The sequence below is a fragment of the Panthera pardus genome, unplaced genomic scaffold (genome assembly GCF_024362965.1).
Source record: "Panthera pardus isolate Hobbes unplaced genomic scaffold, ASM2436296v1 HiC_scaffold_25, whole genome shotgun sequence".
Lineage (NCBI taxonomy): Eukaryota > Metazoa > Chordata > Mammalia > Carnivora > Felidae > Panthera > Panthera pardus.
The window spans coordinates 15457261-15479034 of record NW_026526821.1 but is presented as its reverse complement, the minus strand read 5'-3'; the positions used below and the strand labels follow the sequence as shown (position 1 = coordinate 15479034).

The following is a 21774-nucleotide window of genomic DNA, read 5'->3' as shown; positions in this document are numbered from 1 at the left end:
AACGTTTTTTATTTTTATTTTTGGGACAGAGAGAGACAGAGCATGAATGGGGGAGGGTCAGAGAGAGAGGGAGACACAGAATCGGAAACAGGCTCCAGGTTCTGAGCCATCAGCCCAGAGCCTGACGCGGGGCTCGAACTCACGGACCGCGAGATCGTGACCTGGCTGAAGTCGGACGCTTAACCGACTGTGCCACCCAGGCGCCCCTGGCCTAAGTATATTCTAATTAAGAGACTGGAACTGTCAGAGTAGACAAAAAACAAAATAAAACAAACAAACAAAAAAAAACCAAGACCTAATTATATGTTGTCTAAGAGAACCCCACTTTATTTTTTATTAAAATTTTTTTTAATGTTTATTCATTTTTGAGAGAGAACACAAGCAGGGAGGGGCAGAGAAAGAGAGAGAGAATCCGAAGCAGGCTCAGTGCTATCAGCGCAAAGCCCAACGTGGGGCTCATACCTGTGAACTGTGAGATCATGACCTAAGCCAAAGTCAGACGCTCAACCAGCTGAGCCACCCAGGTGCCTCGAGAACCTCACTTTAAATATAAAGCCAAAGATAGTTTAACAATAAAGGGATAGAGAAAGACATACCGTGTTCACACAGTCAAAGGAAAGCTGGACTAGCTATATTAATTTCAGACAAAGCAGACTTCAGAACAAGAAACATTATCAGGGATAAAGAAGATTGTTAAATAATAATAAAGGAGTCCATTATCCAAGAAGACATAATAAGCTTTAATATATATGCCCCTAACAATAGAGTGTCAAAACATGTGAGGCAAAAACCAGTAGAACTCCAAGGAGAAATAAACAAATACACTGTTATAGTTGGAGACTTCAACACCTCTCTTTCAGTTATTATAAGTCAAACAGGCAGAAAAATCAGTAAGGATATAGTTGAACATCACCAGCAATCAGCTTGATCTAACTGGCATTTATAGAATACTTCATCCAACAAATAGCAGAATACGCATTCTTCTCAAGCTTATATGGAACATTCACGATAGACCACATTCCAGGCTATAAAACACACCTGAACAGATTTTTAAAAGAATAGAAATCATACAAAGTATGTTCTCAAAACACAATGGAATTAAATTAGAGGCCAATAACAGATAGTTGGGAAAGTCCTGGATATTATTAAACAATCTGCTACTGAATAACATGGATCAAAGAAGAAATCTCAAGAGAAATTTGAAAATATTTTGAACTACACGAAAGTGAAAATACAAGTTATCAAAAGTGTAGGGTGCAGTGAAGACTGTGCTTAGGAGGAAGTTTATAGCACTAGTGCATATACTGGAAAAGAGGAAAGATCAGAAATCAATCTAAGCTTTCATCTTATAAAATGAGAGAAAGAAGGGCAATTTAAGCCTAAAGCAAGCAAAAGAAAATAATAAAAATTAGAGCAGAAATCAATGAAATTGAAAACAGGAAAACAGTAGAGAAAATCAATGAACCCCACAAATTGTTCTTTGAAAAGGTAAAAATAAACAGATCTCTAGCCAACCTAACCAACAACAAAAAGAAAGAAGATACAAATTACTAATATCAGAAATTTAAGAGGGACCACCACTATTGATCCTAGGGACATCAAGAGGATAATAAAAGAATATCATGAACAACTCCATGCCCTCAAATTTGATAACTTAGATGAAATATGTCTATTGTGTTGTGTTTTGGTACTGTCTTTGTCTGGGTCTGGTAATACCAAGTTCCTAAAATATGTTGAGAAGTGTTCCTTCCTATTCCATTTTCTGAAAGAGATTGTATAGAATTGGTATTAATTCTTATACATAATTCTCCTAATAAACATTGGGTGGATCTCTCCAGTGAAACCATCTGGGCCTAGATATTTCTTTCTTTTTTTTTTTTTTTAAGAGGTGTGTGTGTGTGTGTGTGTGTGTTGCATTGACTACATTCTTTTTTTAAAAAAATTGTTTAATGTTTATTTATTTTTGAGAGAGAGAGAGACAGAGCACGAGCAGGGGAGGAGCAGAGAGAGAGGGAGAAACAGAATCCGAAACAGGCTCCAAGCTGTCAGCACAGAGCCCGACGCGGGGCTTGAACTCAAACCCCTGAGCTGAAGCCGGACGCTCAACCAACTGAGCCACCCAGGTGCCCCAGATTCAATTTCTTTTATAGTTATAGAGCTGTTTTTATGATCTATTTCATGTTGGGTGAGTTTTGGCAGTTTGTACTTTTTGAGGATTTAGTCCTTTTTATCTAAATTGCCAAATTGATGTGTGTAGAATTGTTCTTAGTAGTCCCTTATTATCTCTTTAATGTCTGGGAGTCTGCAGGGATATCCTCCGTTGCACTCATGAAATTGATAGTTTAGGTCTTCTGTTTCTTTTTTTCCTTCGTCAATCTTGTTAGAGGTTTGTCAACTTTACAGATCTTTCCAAAGAAGCAGCTCTTTGTTTCCTTGGTTTTCTGCATTGTTTTTCTATTTTCAGTTCTTTGGGGTTTATTTTGCTCTTCTGATTCTAGTTTGAGGCAGGAGCTTAGATTGTTGGTTGGAGGCCTTTCTTCCTTTGAAAGTAAACATTTAGTGCCGTAAATTTTCCTTTCAGCATCCAGTTAGCTGTGCCCCACAAATTTTGATACTTTGTACTTTCATTCAGCAAAATTTTTAAAAATTTCGTTGAGATTTTCACTTTGACCCATAGATTATTTAGAAGCATGTTGTTTACTTTTCATGTGTTTGGAGATTTTTCCTGTCACCTTTCTGTTGCTAACTTGGACCTATTTGATTCCACTGTGGTCAAGGGAATACTCACTGTATAATTTTAAATCTCTTTCAATCTTTGAAATCTCTTGAGGTTGTGTGTGGTTTGGTGTTTTGATTTTTTACTTAGGGTATTGTCTATTGGGGCGGATATTCCATGGGCACTTGAAAAGAATGTGTATCTTGCTGTTGTTGGATGGAGTAGTCTCTAAATGTCAGTTAGATCCTTTTGGCTGATGGTTTTGTTAAGTTCTTACAGATCCTGTTGTTTTTCTGCCTAGTATTTCTATCAGTTGTTCAGAGATGTGTGGAAGTCTCCAACTCTGATAGTGTATTTGCCTGTTTCTCCTTTGGGTTTTATCAGTTTAGTGCCTATATGTTTAGGATTACTTTGTCTTCCTCCTGGTTTGACCCTGCTATCATTATGTAATGTAACTTCTTTTCCGGGTGATTTTCTTTTATCTGCTATTACCTAATATTAAGATGGCAGGCTCTGCTGTCTTTTGATTAATGTTTGTATGGCATATTTCTTTTACATCCTTTTACTTTCAACCTACCTATGTCATTATATTTGAAGTGAATTTCTTGCTGATGGCTTATAGCTGGGTCACATTTCTGTATTCTGTTTTTCAGATCTCTCACTTTTAAATGACTTATTTAGGCCATTTCCAGTTGATGTAATTATTTATGTCTTAGTGTTTCCATTTGCCATTTTATTTTCTGTTGGTTCCCTCTATTTTTCATTCCTCTGTTCTGTTTTTCCACCCTTCTTGTGTTACTTGAACATCTTTTAGGATTCCATTTTTTATTTATCTATGGTGTTTTCAAGTGTATCTCTTTGTGCAGAGTTTTTAGTGACTGCTCTGGGGTTTCATCATACATTCATAATTTATCACAGTCTACATGAGTCACAGTATCGACATTTTGCCACTTCCAAGTGAGGTACAGAAGCCTTCTGTTTAGATCTTTACTTTCCATTTTATAATGTCTTACATATTTCCTCTACATACACTGAGAACCACATCAGACAATGTTATATGTTATAATTTATACTTTGGCCATTGAGTATAATTTAGAAAACACCAGTGGGGAAGGATGGTCTATTACATTTACCTGTATTTCCATTCTTTTCATTTATCTTTCTTCATTCTTGATGTTTTAAGTTTCCTTCTTTTACCATTTCCTTTATGTTTGAAGAACTTCCTTCAGCCATTTTTTAAAAGTAACCTCTACACCCAGCGTGGGGCTCGAACTCACAACCCCAAGATCCAGTCACACACTCTACCAACTGTGTCGGCCATTCTTTTAGGGCAGGTCTTCAGACAACAGATACTCTTAGTGTTTCTTTTATTTGAGAATGTCTTAATTTCATCTTCAGTCCTAAATGGTCTTCTTTCTGGGTATAGCATGTCAGAGATAAACAAATTAGCTAAAGTAGAAAGGATAGATTTTGATCATGAATATACTCTTGTAATAGGGAAAAGAATCCAGTGTGAACTGAATTCAGCTTTTATTTGTATAGACAACTTGGCATCTTGAATTCAGGAATAGGGAATGGGGGTAAGTGGGGGCTCTGTAGAGCCAAGGAAGTGAAAATTTACAAAAAGCATAAAGGGGGTATTGGTCCATGTGAGACCTATCTAGGTTTGCTAACTGACACTATTGAAGTTAGGCTCCTACACTTCCACGAAAGATGCATATCTTGCTGTTGGGAGACAGGGCCCTATATTGGGAGGGGGGGCGTTGGCTAGAGCAAACAGTAAATTCATTTGGCAGCCTTGAGTTTTCTCAGGTAGGCACTTTAAGGGGTCTGGGGTCATCCTAGGGATTCAGCCTTGAGTTGTTAGAAACTATGTTAGTGTTTGTTCAAGTCTGTATAGACCAAGTTTAAGGCCATGTTGAAAAGAGGGCTCAGAGGAGCCCAGCTAGAGTTTGGTCAAGGAGAGAATCTTTGTCAGGCACTCTGGACTGACCGTATTTTCCTTTGCTCCTTGAATGCTGTCCCACTTCTTTCTGGCAGCTCAAATCTGCTGCAACTGAACTGTTGTTCCCCCACAGGAAAGGTGTCATTTCTCTCTGACTGCCTTCACGATTCTTTCTTTGACTTGAGTTTTCAGAAGTTTGATTATGTTGTGTGTAATCATGGATTTATTTGGGCTTATGCTGGAGATTCAGTCGGCTTCTTGAATCTGTATGTTCAGGTCTTTGTCGAACTTGGGAAACTTTCAGCCATTCTTTTCTGGAATGTTTTTTCAGCTTCACTTCCTTTTCCTCTCCACCTGGGACTCCCGTAACACAAATGTTAAATCTTTTGTTACTGTCTCACAGGTTTCTGAAGCTCTGTTCTTGCTCTTTATCCTTTTTAAATATAATTTTCCCTCTCTTTCAGACTGGATCATTTCTACTGTTCTATCTCCAAATGCACCTGTCCTTTCAAACATTATCTCCATCCTTCTATTGAGCCTACCCAGTGAGGTGGTTTTATTTTACATTTTGGTTTCTGTATTAGTTTCCCAGGCCTGCCTGCTGTAACAAATGACCACAAACTTGATGGCTTAAAACAACAAGTTTATTTTCACACAGTACTGGAGGCCAAGAGTCCAAAACCCAAGGTGGTGGTTCCTTCTGGAGGCTCCAAGGGAGAACCTGTCCCATGCCTCTCTCCTGGCTCCTGGTGATCACCAGGCATCCTGGGTGCTCCTTGGCTTATCGACCCATCATCCCAGTATTTGCGTCCATCTTCACATGGTGGTCTCCTCTGGGTCTCTTTCTGTGTTTTCACATTGTCTTATAATGGACGCCAGTTATTGGATTTAGTGCCCACACTACTCCAGTTTGACCTCATTTTAACTAATTATTTCTGCAGAGACTGTATTTCCAAATAAGGTCACATTCTGTAATATTGGGTATTTTGGAGAACACGATTCAACCCAGCACAGTAATTTTTTTCTTCAGTTCTAACATTTCTGTTTTCTTTGTGTCTTCTATTTCTTTTTCTGAGATTTTTAAAAATAATTTTTAAAAACTTTTTACTTATTTATTTTGAGAGAGAGAGAAAGAGAGAGAGAGGAAGAGGAGAGAGAGAAAATTCCAAGCAGGCTCTGCACTGTCAGCACAGAGCCTGTCTTAGGGCCCGAACTCACAAACTGAGATCATGACCTGAGCCAAAACCAAGAGCTGGAAGTTTAACCAACTGAGCCACTCAGATGCCCCTCCCTGATGTTTGTTTTCTTTATTTGAAGAATGTTTGTAATTGCTTGTTGAAGCTTTTTAAAAAATATTTGTTTTTGAGAGAGAGAGCACAGTGAGTGAGGGGCAGAGAAGGGGACAGAGGATCTAAAGCGGGCTTTGTGCTGACAAGCAGAAAGCCCAAGGCAGAGCTTGAACTCACAAACTGCGAGATCATGACCTGAGCCAAAGTTGGACGCTTAACCGATTGAGCCACCCAAGTGCCCCAACTTGTTGAAGCATTTTTATAGTGACTGTCTTAAAATCATAGATAAATCCAGCAACACTGATCTGTTGGTATCTGTTGATTGTCTTTTCTTATCCAAATTGAGATTTTCCCAGTTCTATGTATGATGAATTATTTACAGTTATAACCTGGACATTTTGGAAAGTATGTTATGAGACTCTGGATTTCATTTAAACCTTCTGTTTTAGTAGGCCTCAGATGACCTGGTCCAGTGATACCAACTCTTTACCACCAGATGAGAGTGAAAACCCGCACTACCCACATGACCCCCCTGACACCACGCAGTAGGGGAAGGGTAGGGTAGGGTTGCCTCATTACTGCTGGGCAGAGGTGGACATCTAGATTCCATACTGAGCCTCCTTTACATTGGGGGAAGGGAGTGGGGCCTCATCATTGCTGGATGGGGATGGTAGTGTAGCTCCCCCCATGGCCTCCTCTGACACCATGGAAATGGGGAAGGGTACTTGGAGAGAGGTACTTGTTACTGTTGGGCAATGATGAAGGCTCCCCCCACCAACACCGCTTGGAGGTGAAGTGGGGGAGGTGCCCTGTAACCTCTGTTACAAGATAAACATTGAAGTCTAGGCTGTCCCCCTCTGTCTGCAGGTGGAGGCTAGGAGTGCCTTTTCCTCTAGTATTTTGCTGGAGTGGGCCATTTAATGTCAGAAGATTTCTGTCTTGCTAGGGTGCCCCTTTCTCAGTCCTTTGACAAGAGAAAACAGGCTTTTCATGGAGGCGACTTTAATCTGTGCCTTGTTGGCATTTCCAGGTTGCAGGCTTCTCCAGACCCTAGCAAAAAGAAAGCCTACTGGGGGGCAGGGGGGGGAGGAGTCCTGGTTGATCTGCCTTCTTATGTTTGTTTGAGATAAAATGTCCAGCATTTTAACCTGTACTTGTGGGAAGGAAAGAGAGGAATGCATCTACTCCATTTTATTCAGAGCCCAAAGTCCTCTTTTTATTTTATGCCCTCTTCATTCTTATAAATCCAAACTGGAGATGTTTCTGGATTTTTTATCCCTCTAAGAACTTGTAGGTCACTCTGAATCTTATCCGGGTCCACTTGGCTAGACAAAAGCCATGCCCACAATTTCTTTGAGATAAGCCCTTCTCTGCATTAGGCTTCTGCTGAAATGGCTAAGGGACAACACCCTTCAGCTTTCTAGAATCTCTATTGTTTGATTTAGAGGATCTGTAAAGCACACCTATAATCTTAGAGGTCTTTTATCTGACTGAATAGTACTCTGAGGCGTTGCCTTTCGTCTTCCTGAGATGTGAACTCAAGATCTTAACAGTCAAAACCTCAGTTTCATTTTTGGACCATGGTGGGGTTTTTTGTTCGTTTGTTTTTGTTTTTGTTTTTTAAGGTTTTCAATGCCCTGGATTATTTGAGCTTTGCGAGGAAAGCACTTCTTACTGTGACTATCATTTGCCGTTTGGAGAGGCTGCGAATTTCCTACCATGAAGTTCTGGCTCTTTTATATTTACCACTGCTTCCCTTTGGCTCAGGGTTTCTCAGCCTCAGCACTACTGATATTCTGGGCAGAATGAATCTTTGTGCGGGGGGAGGTAGGGAGAGGGGTCTGTCTTGCAATTAGACGCTATTTACCAGCATCCCTGGCCTCTACTGACTGGATGCCAAGAGCAACCTCTCTAGTTTCGAGGACCAAAAATGTCTCCAGACATTGCCAAATGCCCCGCGGGAGGCCACCTCGCTGTCACTCGGGAGCTGCTGCCTTAGTTCCGCCCTCTCTGCTGGCATTTTACTGTCAGCAGCGAGAAGAGACCAGGTGGCGCCTTTGACGCCTTCCTGGGAAATGTCCTCAGCTAGACCACCCAGCTCATCAGGGGTACTTTCTGCTGCCCACTGTACTGCAGGCGACGGGGCTGCTAACCTCTGTGCTAGGACATAACCGGCTTCCTCTCCCCCAGTTCCCCAGTTCCCCAGTTCCCAATAGCATTTACCCACTTTGCTGTCGGCCCTGCCTTTTTCTCAAAGGCCCGAGGCTTCTATTAACAGCGTTTCAGTCTCATCAATTTGTGGTGAGTGCTAACGCCACTGCCACATTTCGGAGCTGACACAGCAGCACTCTCCCGCAGTACCAAAGTCTAGGCCCTGTCTCCTGCTGCATGGCAAACTAGTCTTGAGTGTAGCAGTTTAATACAAGAGGGATTTATTATGTCAGGGGATTGGGGCATCAGGAATCCAGGAGTGCTCTAGCTGAGGTGGTGATGTCTCAGCATCTCTCGAGGTGGCCGTCAAGCCCCCGGCCAGGACCGCAGTCCACTCTCTCGACGCTCCACTGGGCCCGGCGGTTCCGTTTCCCTGCGCCCGCATGCGGTTGCCGGCCGGTCTCTGTTCTTCCTGGTCGTCGGCTGGAATCTTCAGTGCCATGCCACGTAGGCCTGTCTGCATGGCTGTTGATGACACAGTAGGGTGCTTCCTCCAGAGCGAGCGAGCCAAGCAACAGAGGACACACACCCGAGACGGGAGCTGTGGTCTTTTGTTTTTTCAATCCTAGTTTTGGACGGGATCCACCACCGTTTGTGACTGTATCGAGAGTCGCCTCGATACAGTGTAGCAGAGGACTACACAAAGGTAAGAATAAAGGAAAGGCAGGGAGCACCGGGGGGCCTTTGGTGGCAGGCAGCTGCGTTTCAGTTTTCATTCAATTCAAGATATTCTTCTCATTTCCTTTTGGAGTTCACCTTTGACTCTCAGTTTTTTTTGAAGTGTCCTGTTTTATTCCCAAGGATTGGGGGTGTCTCCCAGATGCCTTTATTGGTTACATTTTAATTCTTGTATAGTCATAAAACATTTTGTCTGATTTAGATTCTTTTAAATTTGTTGAGGTTCGTTTGGTGGCCCAGGCTATGATGCAGCTTGGTGAATGCTTTATGTGCAGTTGCAAGAATCCTTATCCTGCTGTTGTCGGGTTAAAGTGTTAGCAACGTGGCAGTCGGAACAAGTCAGTTGATAGCGTTCAGGTTTTCTACCTCCTTCCTTTTTTCTCCTACTTGTTTTATTGATTACTGAGAGAGCAGTATTGAATTCTCGAACTGAAATATAGATTTTTCTCTTTCTATTTTAGGTCTATTGGTTTTTACTTCATCTGTTTTTGAAACTCTGTTATTAGATGTATTCGCATTATAATAGTGAAGTCTTTTTGGTGAATTGAACTTTTTATTGTTATCACTATCCCTCTTCCATCACTGCTAATAGTCTTTTTGAAGGTTTATATTTGTCTGCTATGAATACTGCCACTCCAGTTTGATTTGATTACTGTTTTTGTGGTACATCTCATTCCATCCATTTACTTTTTTTTTTTTTAATTTTTAATTAATTAATTAATTTATTTTTGAGAGAGAGGGATAGAGTGTGAGTGGGAGGGGCAGAAAGAGAGGGAGACACAGAATCCGAAGCAGGCTTCGGGCTCTGAGCTGTCAGCACAGAGCCCAATGTGGGGCCCAAACTCATGAACCACGAGATCATGATCTGAGCCAAAGTCGGGTGCTTAACCGAGTGAGCCATCCAGGTGTCCTTCCATCCATTTACTTTTAACGTACATGTTTCTTTATAGTTAAATTCGGTTTCTATAGACAGCACATTATTGCCTTTTGCTTTATTTCCAAATGTACTAGTCTGTCCTTTAATTGGTTCTTTCATTGGCAATTGGATTAAAATCTTACATATTTGTTTTATATTTCCATCCATTTTTTTCTCATTTTTTTTCCTTACTTTGGATTAATTACATTTCTTCAGGGAAAAACATCAACCTATTGGGTACCAAAAATAGACAATAAGACTTATTCCATTTGATTGAAACATTACTCATAGTACACCAAACAACATGAACAGGAGCATAGCTGTCTGTCTGCGGTTCACTTGGCCCCAGGTCCAATAACTGATATGGTGGTCCCAGATGCATAGCACACACATAGTGGCTTTACCCTGTGGCTGGGGAACCAGGCCCAGAACTTCTATAGCAAGCAGTAAGCAAACCTGCCTTGGTCTGAGAAAGACATGATCTGGTCTCTCAAGCTCTATTAACAATTATCAATCCTAAGCAAGGGTGCAGAAGAGAAGTCAAATCCTTGCAATCTTGACATAGTCAACAAGACACGTTGAACACCAAAAGGGTCAGGGAGAATGCCTCCCAATATTTAAAAAAAATTTTTTTTTTAATATTTTATTTATTTTTGAGAGAGAGAGAGAGAGAGACACAGAATGCAAAGCAGACTCCAGGTTCTGAGCTGTCAGCACAGAGCTTGATGTGGGCCCGAACTCAAGAAACACGAGATCATGACCTGAGCCAAAGTCGGACGCTTAACCGAGTGAGCCACCCAGATACCCTGGCTCCCAATATTTTTATTATTTCACTTTATCTTCATAATGGCTTGTTATTTATACCTCTTAAAAAAATTTTTTTAGTGGTTCCCCTTGCATATATGGTGTATGTCTTCAATTAACCAAAGGCAATCTTCAAATAATGTCATACCACTTATACAGCAGAGGGTCCTTAAATAGTATACTTCCAATTACTCATCCCATCATTTTAACTATTGTTATTGTCATAATTTAACTTTTATATATGCTATATACCCACAACGTACTGCTGCTGTTTTAAAAATTGAAGTGTTGTGACATACAGGGGCACCTGTGTAGCTCAGTCGGTTGAGTGTCAGACTCTTGATTTCGGCTCAGGTCATGATCCCAGGGTTGTGGGATCGAGCCCCACAGTCAGCATGGAGCCTGCTTAAGATTTCCTCTCTCTTTCTCTTTCTCTCTCCCTTTCTCTCTCTCTCTCTCTCCCTGCCCCTCTCCCCCACTTGTGCTCTCTCTCTCTCTAAAATACATTTTTTTAAATGTAGTGACATAATTTTATATTAATTTCAGGTGTATAACATAGTCATTCAGCAATTATATACATTACAAAATGCTCACCACAGTAAGTGTACTTATCACCTCTCACCACATAGTTATTGGCTATATTCCCTACTCCAGACTTTACATCCCCATGACTTCGAAAGCAAAAGAGGAGTGTATTGCCACTCTTTTGCTTTAGTCAATTGTCTTTTAAGGTGATTAAACACAGAAAAATGTCTCTTATATTTACCTTCATTCTGTCCATTTCCAGAGATCTTTACTTGTTTATGTAGATCTTTCTGGAGGCAGAAAGAATATGATACCGGCGAGCAACCTGCATCTAGGAAGGAAATGAACTCTTACCTGTCTGAATGGAGTCCCCGTCTTCCTCCTGCTTCACAAGCGTGCCAGCGCCTGTGCCCCATTTCTTCTTGGAGGCTCCCGTCCTTCTTTGGAATTCAGGTTAATTGGTTGCTCTGCAAACTCAGCTCTCTGATGGGTTTGACAAAAGCTGTAATTTTATAGACTACCTAACAATTTTTAAAAATTGTGATTAGTGTGGTCATGTTGCTGTCCCCAGCTCTCTACATCCTGCGTGGAGCCTGAAGTCTTGGCCATCTACTTTCCCACGGCTCCTTTTACCCCCTTTGGCCATCTGCTCCTGGGTCCGCTGCCTGGCTCCTTCTCTGGGCTGGCACCCTTCCGGCTTAGTCCCCTGAATTCTCTCTAGCTTGGACGCTTTCCCCTCTCTACCCCTTTATGAGGCAACTATCTGGCAAAGAGAAGAGACAGAGGTTCCAGATCTGTCACCATCTTGGGGACAGCTCAAAACAATTCATGGAGTCCTGTTCCCAGGAATAAGCCTGGAAAGGGGGGAAGCGGCTTTGGGAGTTGAGCTCTCACCCACCACACTCCAAGTTGGCCTCATTCCTCTGTGCTAGGAAATGGGACCGAGTGTCTACTCCACCCATGAATGAGGAATAAGAATCAAATTGACTGAGACCTTTCTTGGAAGATGAAAACTGCAACAGGACTGAAGGGGAACAGGCTGGGGCAAGCAGTTGTAACCATAGTCTCTGGAGCAGCCTATCTGGATTCAAAATCCATGATTTATTTGCTGTATGGCCTTGGACAAGTTCCTTGACCTCTCTGTACCTCAGTTTTCATCTGGAAAATGGAAATAATAATAATAGTACTTACCTCACAAGATTGTTAAGAGGATTAAAAGAGCTAATAAATATAGGCAAAACACTTAGAACAGCAACAGATATATAAGTTCTGAAGAAGTGTTAACTATTAGGGTGTACTTCCTATAATTACAGAAATTCGTGGAAGAAAGCAGTTTCCTCCCTTTCTCAGAACCCATTACCATCAAAACACCTAATGTTTATTAAGCATCTCCAAAGTGCCCACGTCCGGTACTAAGCATTTTATACGAATTACCTCATAGGTAGTAGGGATTAATTATTCCTACCTAATAAGCAAGGAAATCAAAGAACAGAGAAATTAAGTGTTTATACAACCAGCTAGATGGAGAGCTAGGTTTGCAACCCAGGAGGGTCTGACGACCACGCCTGTGTCCTTAACCACGTGCCTCCCATAAACTAGTTTCCTTGCTTGTAAAATAGTGGGAAAGCCGCCGGCTGTGTTTCTCCCAGGGTTTTGGGATCCCACTAACAAGAGAAGCAACAGCGCTCAGGTACTTGTACAGAGCGCTGGTCCCCGACAGGGAAACCCGAATGTATCACGACTCCATCCCTCTCTTTGCACATGCCCCTCCCCACCCCACCCCCGCCCCTCTTCTCTGCTTGTTGAACTCATTTCTTCAAGATTCGGCTCAGATATCAGCACCTAGATTTTATTCTAACAATGGAGGGATTTAAGCAGGGGGCGGCACACCAGAGTTGGCGGTTTGAAATGATGGCTGACGACTGGGGCGGGGGGCGGGGATGGAGTGTAGCCGGGCCGAGCGAGTACAGGGTACCCAGATAGAAGGCTACTGGAAGAGCCAAGGGAGAGATGGTGGTGGAAATGGAGAGGGTTGGTGGATTGGAAAGTTATTCAGGAAGGAGAATCGACAGGAAATGGAGGTGTATTTAGCGCAGGACAGAGAGGTGCCAAGGATGACTCCTAGTTCCTGGCTTGCTCGCGGATGTTTGTTGAGTGAATGAACGAATGACCCCACGGCAGAAGCATCCCCGACAGACACCCCCGACCCGGTCCCGTCCCGTCCCGTCCCCGAGGCTTCTGGAGCTGCGAGCACGAGCACAAGGGGATGGGGGGAGGGAGGGAGGAGGAAGAGAATGGGCAAGATTCTCAGTCCAGGAGTTAAGCAGATTGGACACCTCTGGCGCTGGTCTGAGCAGGAGGCGCGGCGAGGGGGGCAAGCCCTTCTCCTCTCCTCCCTCAGTGTGCGCGTTGCCCCTCCACCCCCGCCAGCCCGGATGCACAGCGCCCCTGTTCGCGCCCTGGAGGGCTTGGCTTCTCGCCGGCGTCTCGGGGCGCGGCGCTGCGGCCCACCCCTGCAGCCCTGACCCGCCCCGTCCCGGCGCCCACCCCGCCCAGTGCGCTGGAAGGCTGGGCGGCGGCTCGGTCCGGTCCCGGATCCAGAACCGGGGGCTGCCGGGTGAGTCCCAGGTTCAGGAGGCCCTCCGCCGCGGCGCACCTGCCCTGAGTCGCGGCACCGGGTCAGTGCCCTCCCGGCTCCGCCGGGCCCCTTTCCCCGCGTGCGCCTTCTCGCCCGGGGTGCGGGTGCGTTCCGGCGGGGCTGCCCACGAGTCGCCAGCAGCAAGTGCGCGTGGGCCGAGAACCCGCGCGTGTCCCCGCGGCGGGGCTGCGCCGCCGGGGCGCGGCGCAGCAAGTGGAACGGAGCGTGCGGAGCCCAGCGCCCGGGCGGCGGGTTGCGGGCGGGCTGCGGGCGGAGTGCAGACGAGCGTGGCCGGCCGCGGGGCAAGGATGCGCGCGGGGAACTTTTCGCCCGGCCTGGAAGTGCGAGCGGCCGCGCCCGAGGGGGCTCCCCGCGGCGGCCGGGAGGGAGGCGAGCGCGGGTGCCCGTCGCCACCCCTCCCCCACTTCCGCCGCCCGCCGCTTCCTCGTTCCCGGCTCCCAGGGCCCGGCCGTCCCGCGGGAGCCCCGGCAGCGCAGCCCCACCCCGGCCGGCGCGTCTCGCTCCCACGCCCCCGCAGCCGTCTCGCCGGAGCCCAGCCACCGAGGCAGCGGGGGCGCGGGGCGCTGCAGGTAGGGGCTCTGCGGCAGGGGCGCAGGGGCGACGGGCTGGCCGGGGGCCGGGGGCCGGCGGCACGAACTGGACGCCCCGGGGCCCTCGGCCTCCTCTCCACCCCCACCCCTCACCGCCCGCCCACCGGCGGGCGCGCCCCGGCCCTTTTTAGGGAATTCTCTAGCTCCTGCGGACTCAAGGGCGGGTGGAGCGGAGACCCGGAGGGCGCTCTGCCTTTCACGGGCACCCCGGGCTCCCCAGACCTGGACTCCCTTCTCCCAGCACCTTTCGTCTCGTAAACAACTCCTTTTCTCTCCCTGGCCCTAGCTCCGATGCCCCCTGGGGGCAGCTCCTTGGGTCTCGGGAGAAGGATGGGGCTGGGGGAGGGGGAAGGGGGAGCTCCCGCGCCCCCAGCCCGTGGGCGCCCCCACCCTCGTTCTCTCCTTCCCCTGCCCCCCCCCCCTCCACCCGGCCGCTGGAGCAGACGGCCCCAGGGGCCCCGGGTATTTTTAGCGCTGTGACCTGGGCGGCAGCTCGGAAAGCTTTTCCTAGGAATCGGCGTCAGCGCCTCCCTCCCCCCGCTGCCAGCCGGCGGCCACCCGGTCCCGCACACTGCCTTTGGCCCTGGCTGGCCCGCTTGGGTTTGGGCCCCTCGCGGCCCGCAGCAGCGCCTGTGGAGCTGGCCGGGGTCTCGGACACTGATTCCAGATGAGTCGAGGAGGCAGGCTGCAGAGGATGATGAGCTGGTCCTCAAGCTCTTGCCTCCGGTGATGGGCTCAGAGGGACGAGCAAATGGGAGTGAACGTGTACAGCCTGGGCTGGCCCAGAGTTCTGGTATTCTGGAAAGCTCTCAGCATTGGGGGTCCGGGGGCCCTGAATTGGACCCAGGCCCCGCCCTTCCAATTGCTACTCTGACTAGTAGGGATGTAAGACTGAGATGTCAGAGGAGAGGCGCCCAAATAACGAGCTGGGGAATGCGGAGAAGAGATGGGCGGCCTCCGGATAGTGTAGTATGCGGGCTTTACATTTTACGGGGCACCTGCACCCGCAGCCTCTCCCATTTGAGGCATGTAGGACTATTAGGCCATTTTCAGATGGGGAGACCGAGGCTGGAAAGATGATTTCCTTAGGGACAGAGCCAAGTCTGGAAGTCAGATCTGTGACTTCAGAGCAGGGTTTGGAGGGGATGGTGGTGATGGGGAGTATGGTGGGGAGGAGGTGCTTTAGCCTTTGTCTGGGTTTTGAAGGCAGGGCATGAACCAGAGTTGCAGCATTAGAGGAAGATGACCTTCCACCCTGAGATCCCCAGCCCACCCCCTTCCCTGGCCTTCTGAGGGGAGGCCGGGTCCATTAAAAGTGCCTCCCCCATTTGGGCTGGACCAGTCCTCTCACGAGGGCATGATACTGAGTCTTGGCCATCGGCCCCATTCCCTGAATACAGAGAAGCTTCTCTTGCCGTGCCTGGAACCGGCATCCCCTTTGTGGAGCCAGGATCAGCGCTGTCGCTTTAGGAGACTTGTGGTAATGGACTTTGTGGTAACGGACTTTGTTTCAAGGAAGGGAAGGAGGTAGCCAAGACCAGAGGTGTCCAGGCTGCACCTGGAGGCCCCACGGCTGGGATGCCAGCTGCAGCGGAGCTCCCCATGCTCCCCAGGCCCAGCCTCCCCCCCACCCCTTCCCTCTCAACTTCATAGCTGTACTTGCTTTTCCACCTTCCAGGAGCTGACATGGACCCAAATCCCCGGGCAGCCCTGGAGCGCCAGCAGCTCCGCCTTCGGGAGCGGCAGAAATTCTTTGAGGACATTTTACAGCCAGAGACAGAGTTTGTCTTCCCCCTGTCCCACCTGCATCTCGAGTCGCAGAGACGTAAGCTCTGAGTCCTGGGGAGAGGGACTGGGGTGGGGTAGGGGAGGCACGTCTTGTACGTCCTGAAGTATGGGAGCCTCATCCCCCCATTTTGTTGGCCCTCGAAACTTCTGTCTCTAGACCTGACACATATCTCTGACCATCCTACGGGCTCTGGCCCGCATCCTCCTGACCTGCCCCCTTCTTGATCTGCAGCCCCCATAGGTAGTATCTCATCCATGGAAGTGAATGTGGATGCCCTGGAGCAGGTAGAACTTATTGACCTTGGGGACCAAGATGGAGCAGATGTGTTCTTGCCTTGCGAAGACCCTCCACCAACCCCCCAGACATCTGGTATGCCCCTTGGCTTTGGGGACTTGGGCACCAGTTAGCCAGAAACAGGCGTCAGGCTCTGAAATGAGGCTGCAAGCGGGACCGGGGAAATATACACGTAGGGCCTGGAAGTGGGTGTTTCTACCAGTAAAACAGCTGTCTGTTCTGATTTTAGGGACGTTGACTCTGAGGGGAACCGGGTGACAGATCCTCAATCTAAAATTCTGAGGCGGGGACGCCTGGGTGGCTCAGTCAGTTAGGCATCTGACTCTCGATTTTGGCTCAGGTCATGATCTCATAGTTTGTGGGATCAAGCGCTCCATTGGGCCCCTCACTGTCCGCGAGGAGCCTGCTTGGGATTCTCTCTCCTCTCTGCCCCTTCCCCGGCTCTCGCATACATGCTCTTGCACACTCTCTCTCTCCCTCTCAAAATAAATAAAGATTTAAATGTGTTGGGTGCCGCACACTATCTAAAAATAAATAAATAAATCTAAAAAATAAATAAAACTTCTGGGAATGCCCCAACCCCCCCTTAATCTTTGTTAATTTTACATTTGTGAAATTAATATAATTAGTTCATGTAATTAAAATAATGTAAAATATAATTTTTATATTACACAACTTAAGCTGTTTTAGCCATCTTCATATGAACATTTACTGAGCACTTTTTTTTTTTTTTTTTTTTTTTTTTTTTTTAGTTGCTAATACTGTGCCAAATTAGCTCAATTCTTATAATATCCTATTAGGGCAGGTGGTAGTATCCTAATTTTATAAAGGAAGAAATTAGAAGTTGTCACACAGCCAGAAAGTGGAAAAGCTGAGCTCAAACCATGGCTTTCTCATTCCAAAGCCCGTATGTTTAGCTTATAAGATAGATACTCTCTTTTTTTAGAGTAGGCTTCATGCCTAATGCAGGGCCCAACGCGGGGCTTGAACTCATGACTCTGAGATCGAGACCTGAGCTGAGATCAAGATTCAGACACTTAATAGATGAAACCACACAGGCTTCTTCTTTTCTCTAAAACTGCTGCTGTTTACTGATGGCCTGCTACGTGCCAGGCATTTTATAATCATTCTTCGATTTCAGCCTCAAAACCCTTCTAGAATATAGGTGCATATCCCATTTTTACAGAGAAGATTCAGAGTCCTTGAGGGGGAAAATGACTTGCCCAAAGCTACCCAATATCAAGTAGGTGGCGTAGGTGGAGTTTGCACGCTTGAGTCCATGGAGCAGACTGCAGGGCCCATACATGCCGTAGTGAAATGAAGGGACCTGAGAGGACACCTGGCTGTCTGCCAGACTGGCTCAGCTGACTGGTGAGGCCTCTGCGCCTCTCTGGGCTTCAGCCCCTGCTGGCCAGAGCATCTCTCAGAGCCCCCTGAAGCCCTGTTTGTGGCGCTGACCAACTCTTCTTTTTGGGCAGGGATGGACGACCGTCCAGAGGAGCTGGGCCTGCCAACGGCCACGCCAGACAGGACTGCGTCCCGCACCTCCTCCTCGTCTTCTGACGACTCCACCAACCTGCACAGCCCAAATCCCAGTGACGGCGGAGCGGACACGCCCTTGGCACAGTCTGATGAGGAAGAGGATGGGGCCGATGGGGGGGCAGAGCCTGGAGCTTGCAGCTAGCAGTGGGCGTCCATGTATAGACTGAGCGGGCTGGCTCTTCCACACAGGAGACGAGAGGCCCAGCCAGAGCCCTGCGGAGAAGACCGGACTCTTTACTTGCAGCAGGCACTGGGGGGAGGCAAGGATGGTGGGATGGTGAGCCTCTGTGGGAATCAACCCTCCTGCTTTACTGCTAACCTTTCCTGCTGCGACCCCCCCCTCCCCCCCAGTTTTTGGCTTTGCTCCTGAGGCAGGGCTTGCAGGCGTGGAGATGGAAGATGAGGTAGGACAAGATGCCACTGCTTTTCCTAGCGCCCCTGCCTCCCCCAGACTATCCTGCAGTCTTCTGATAGAGTCTCCTACACCAGTGTCTCTAAGTGGACGTGAACTCCTAGCACTCCCCGTGCGGTGGTACCCCTGCTCCCCCACCCCCTGTTTGGGAACAGGGCACGGAATAAGTAATAAACAGATAATAATATACCAACCACCCCCCTTCATTTATCACACTGCAGAGATATCAAACCCGCTGTATTTTTTCAGTTCTCTAGCCAACACCATGTCCCCATCTCTCATGTACTCTATATCTTCAGGAAGTATTTCTTGAATACCTATGCCAGACATTTGGAATGCAGTTTTGAACAAGACAGGCTGTATCCCTGCCTGCATGGAGTTTACTGTCTCTGGAGGAGAAAATCAGGTAAATACCACAATTCACAGTGTAATAAGCAGCGTGATGAGCGAGCGACTCTGGTGTCAGAAAATAGCTTGTATGGTCATTGAAGAGCTGAGTTTTAAGCTGAGATCCAGAGGCTGAGTGGGAGTTTGCCAAATGGGGGCTGTAATCCAGGCAGAAAGAGCAGCTTGAGAAGACTTTAAATGGGGAGAAACAGCTCCGAGGAACTGAAACATTCAGCTTGGCCGAACTGTGGAATTTGAGGATGAGAGGAAGGGAGAGGTAAGACTGACAAAGCTTAGTCATGAAATACTTTGAAGCCTGTATCAAGTTTCAGTTTGGCTGCTAGTAAAAGATCAGAGACTTAAGTTACAGTTTTCTTTCCTTATAGAAAAGAAGCCCAAAGCACAGGGCTGTATGACTGCTCCAGAGTTCTTGGGCGTCTGAGTCCGTTTTGGCTCTTTTTCTCAGCCGTCCCAGCCACACGGCTGGGATTCTCATTGATAGCTTATGTCTGATGGCTGCTGCGGTGCCAGCCATCACGTCCCTGAAGCTGGCAGAAAGACGGAGAGGAAACCGGGGATGGGCACAGCACAGCCTGCAGTGTGTTTCCACTTCAGGAAGCATTCTTGGGAGTTCTGTCCAGCGATGTCCACTTTCAGCTCACCGACCAGAGCTTGCTAACGTGAGAAATGTTTCACTTACAGATATTTTATAGACATAGGGACACAACATTATCTACAAGAAAGAAAATTCTGGTGTTTGGAAAGACAGTAACCTTTTCGAGTCACTGAGTTACCAATGCATCTGATTTCTGTACTACCTTTCAAACCTCTCAGAAGCACCAGGGCTACTGGAGAGGGCAGGATAATCCTTTAGTAGGGGCACACTACTCTCTTGTTAAAATCAGGGGTATGTTACTAAGGAACAAGAAGACAGTCTTTGGAATGGTAACTGGCAGTTTACATGTTAGAGGTCACGTTAACGAATTTGAACTTTATGGGGAGTAATGAAGAATTACAGGTGGTTGAACTTGCTTGTTAAAAAGGTAATTCTGGCCGCAGTGGAAAGAACATACCGGAGGAGGAGAGAGGCTCACGACAGACATCTAACACAATACTCCATGCAGGAGATAATGGTAATAATGATCGGCTTGACTGGGTTGAGGCAGGGTATAAACAAATAAATGACATTCATTCAGTAAATATTTATTAAATGTCAATGTTTAACATGTATAAGACACTGAGGGTCTTATAGACTTGGGAATGTAGAGTGGCAAGAATAAAAAAAAGGGGGGCCACAGTGCTGCTTTTATGGGGGTCTAGTCTAGTGGGGGCCCAAATGTAAAATTGTAATTATGACCAGTGCTAGGAAGGACTTAATAGCCTACTGGGAGCCCTCACGGAACATCTCCCTTGAGGAAGTGGCATCTGAGCTGAGCCGAGCCCTCAAGGGTAAGAAGGAGTCACCTAGGGGGAGCAAGGTGGTGGGGGCGGGGGGAGAGGCTCCTTGTGGAATGCTGACTGGAGGAGTGGATGCCTGGGAATCAGGAGGTGATGGCAGCCAGCTACGTCTCAGGCAATGGACGAGGGTGGAGGTGGACGGGATACAGAAAGGTGGAAGGAATGAAGAGATGTTTGGGAGACAAGTTTCCAAAAGATCTGACAGGTAGGTGAGAGAGGAAGGGGTTAAGGGTGCCACCATTGTTTCTCCCTCATGCAACAGGACCATGTGGTGTGTTATTTCCCCAGATGGGGAGTGTCAGAGAGAACCAGGCTTGGGAAGAAGGTCATAAATTTGTTTTTGGACGTGTTGAGTTTGAGGTGCTCTTGAGACGTACAAGAGGGCATATTGGGTAGGCACTCGGACCCGAGTGTGGGGTTTGGAGAGGATTAGGCTGGGAAAATAAATAGACGGAGCTACCAGGTGTAGGTGCTACGTGAGTGTGTCCAGGGAGGGATGGGGAGTGGAAGAAGAAAGGAGAGTTCTAGGACCCAGCCATAAGGGGCATCAAGGCATTTCTCACATCAAAAAATAAATAAATAAATAAATAAATAAATAAATAAATTAAAGAAAGAAAGAAAGAAAGAAAAGAAAGAAAGCATTCCACCCCACTTCATACATCAAACACCACCCATGGGATCAGTGACCTTCAGCCTAAATCCCAAAGCTCCTGGTGCCACCCAGGCTGAGTGAGTGACAGGCCTGCAGTCTTCCAGCCATCCCAGCCTGCTTCCACCCCTGCAGGAGGCCATTGTAAGTGACAGCTCTTGAGTGCTTTTCCTAGCACTGGTGAGAAACTTGTGGGAGTTTTGTGCTCCTTTTGTCTAAAAGCCTCTGTGTCCAAGTTGAGATCATCCACTAAACTGGGCCGGGACTCAGTCTCATGTTAAATTTTGCAGTTGTTCTGGGTTGTTTAGGACTTTGCTGCACACAAAAGACATGGTCTCTGCCTTTGCCCTCTCCCTTCCCTTGGAGTAGCAAAGTTCAGCCGCCTGACTGTGGCTGAGCCTTCTCCTGGGCTGCAGCCTATGAGCTCCGTGGCTCTGCTATGCAGGGCTTCTCAGCTCCCAAGGGCACCCTACTCTCCTCCGAGGCGAATAATGGGAAGTTAGACTTGCTTGGTTGCTGTCAATAGGTCAACAAATCTCTTAGTACTCCAGGCACAGGGTGTTTAGATCTGTGGGGCTTAGGGCAGGGAGTTTGCCTGGGGAGAGGGACTCCGGCCTTCTGGAGAGATAGAATTGTTTGTGAGCCTTTGGGGAGCCTTCAGTTCAGCTGCTATGAGCCCCAGCCCTGCCTGGAAAAGTCTAGGGTCAGCTGAGACCCCAGGACTACTTCCTCCTTGGACAATGATCTCTTCTTCTGCCAAACCACAGGGTCTTGGCTAGCCTTCAGAGCCAGCATCTCCAGCTGACTGTTTTTTGAGGCCACACAGTGCCCCTGGAGAGGAAAAGGGGATTCGGAGCCAACTCCTAGGCAAGTGGCCCAGCTTTCAGTCTCCAAGCCACAGTGTGGCTTC

General features: G+C 47.2%; 2 protein-coding genes across 3 annotated transcripts in view; both read left to right on the top strand.

Moving 5' to 3' along the window:
- The window catches only part of SYS1 (SYS1 golgi trafficking protein), a 35018-nt gene extending 18933 nt beyond the window's left edge, over positions 1-16085 (top strand). Inside the window, exons 4-5 of one of the 2 annotated variants that reach the window (XR_002082434.2) lie at positions 11347-11537; positions 12017-12339. Coding sequence is in view for 1 of the 2 variants with exons in the window: in XM_019458360.2 (XP_019313905.1) it covers positions 16012-16018 (7 nt within the window). In the remaining variant the exon portion in view is untranslated. Of the gene's footprint in view, positions 1-11346; positions 11538-12016; positions 12340-16011 lie in introns of those variants that run through there. The other variant, XM_019458360.2, reaches the window with a different exon arrangement.
- Positions 16020-18559, top strand: DBNDD2 (dysbindin domain containing 2). Its single transcript, XM_019458353.2, has 3 exons — positions 16020-16158; positions 16354-16491; positions 17895-18559. The coding sequence occupies exons 1-3, from the start codon at positions 16020-16022 to the stop codon at positions 18098-18100; spliced, it is 483 nt and encodes a 160-aa protein (XP_019313898.1). The 3' UTR covers positions 18101-18559.
- The last annotated feature ends 3215 nt before the right edge of the window (positions 18560-21774 follow it).

Bases quoted from the DNA above. Each gene is read 5' to 3' on its own strand.
- DBNDD2 (XM_019458353.2), top strand. From the start codon at position 16,020: ATGGACCCAAATCCCCGGGCAGCCCTGGAGCGCCAGCAGCTCCGCCTT. The intron at 16,159-16,353 runs GTAAGCTCTGAG...CTTGATCTGCAG, and splicing joins GCATCTCGAGTCGCAGAGAC to CCCCCATAGGTAGTATCTCA. The intron at 16,492-17,894 runs GTATGCCCCTTG...CTTTTTGGGCAG, and splicing joins ACCAACCCCCCAGACATCTG to GGATGGACGACCGTCCAGAG.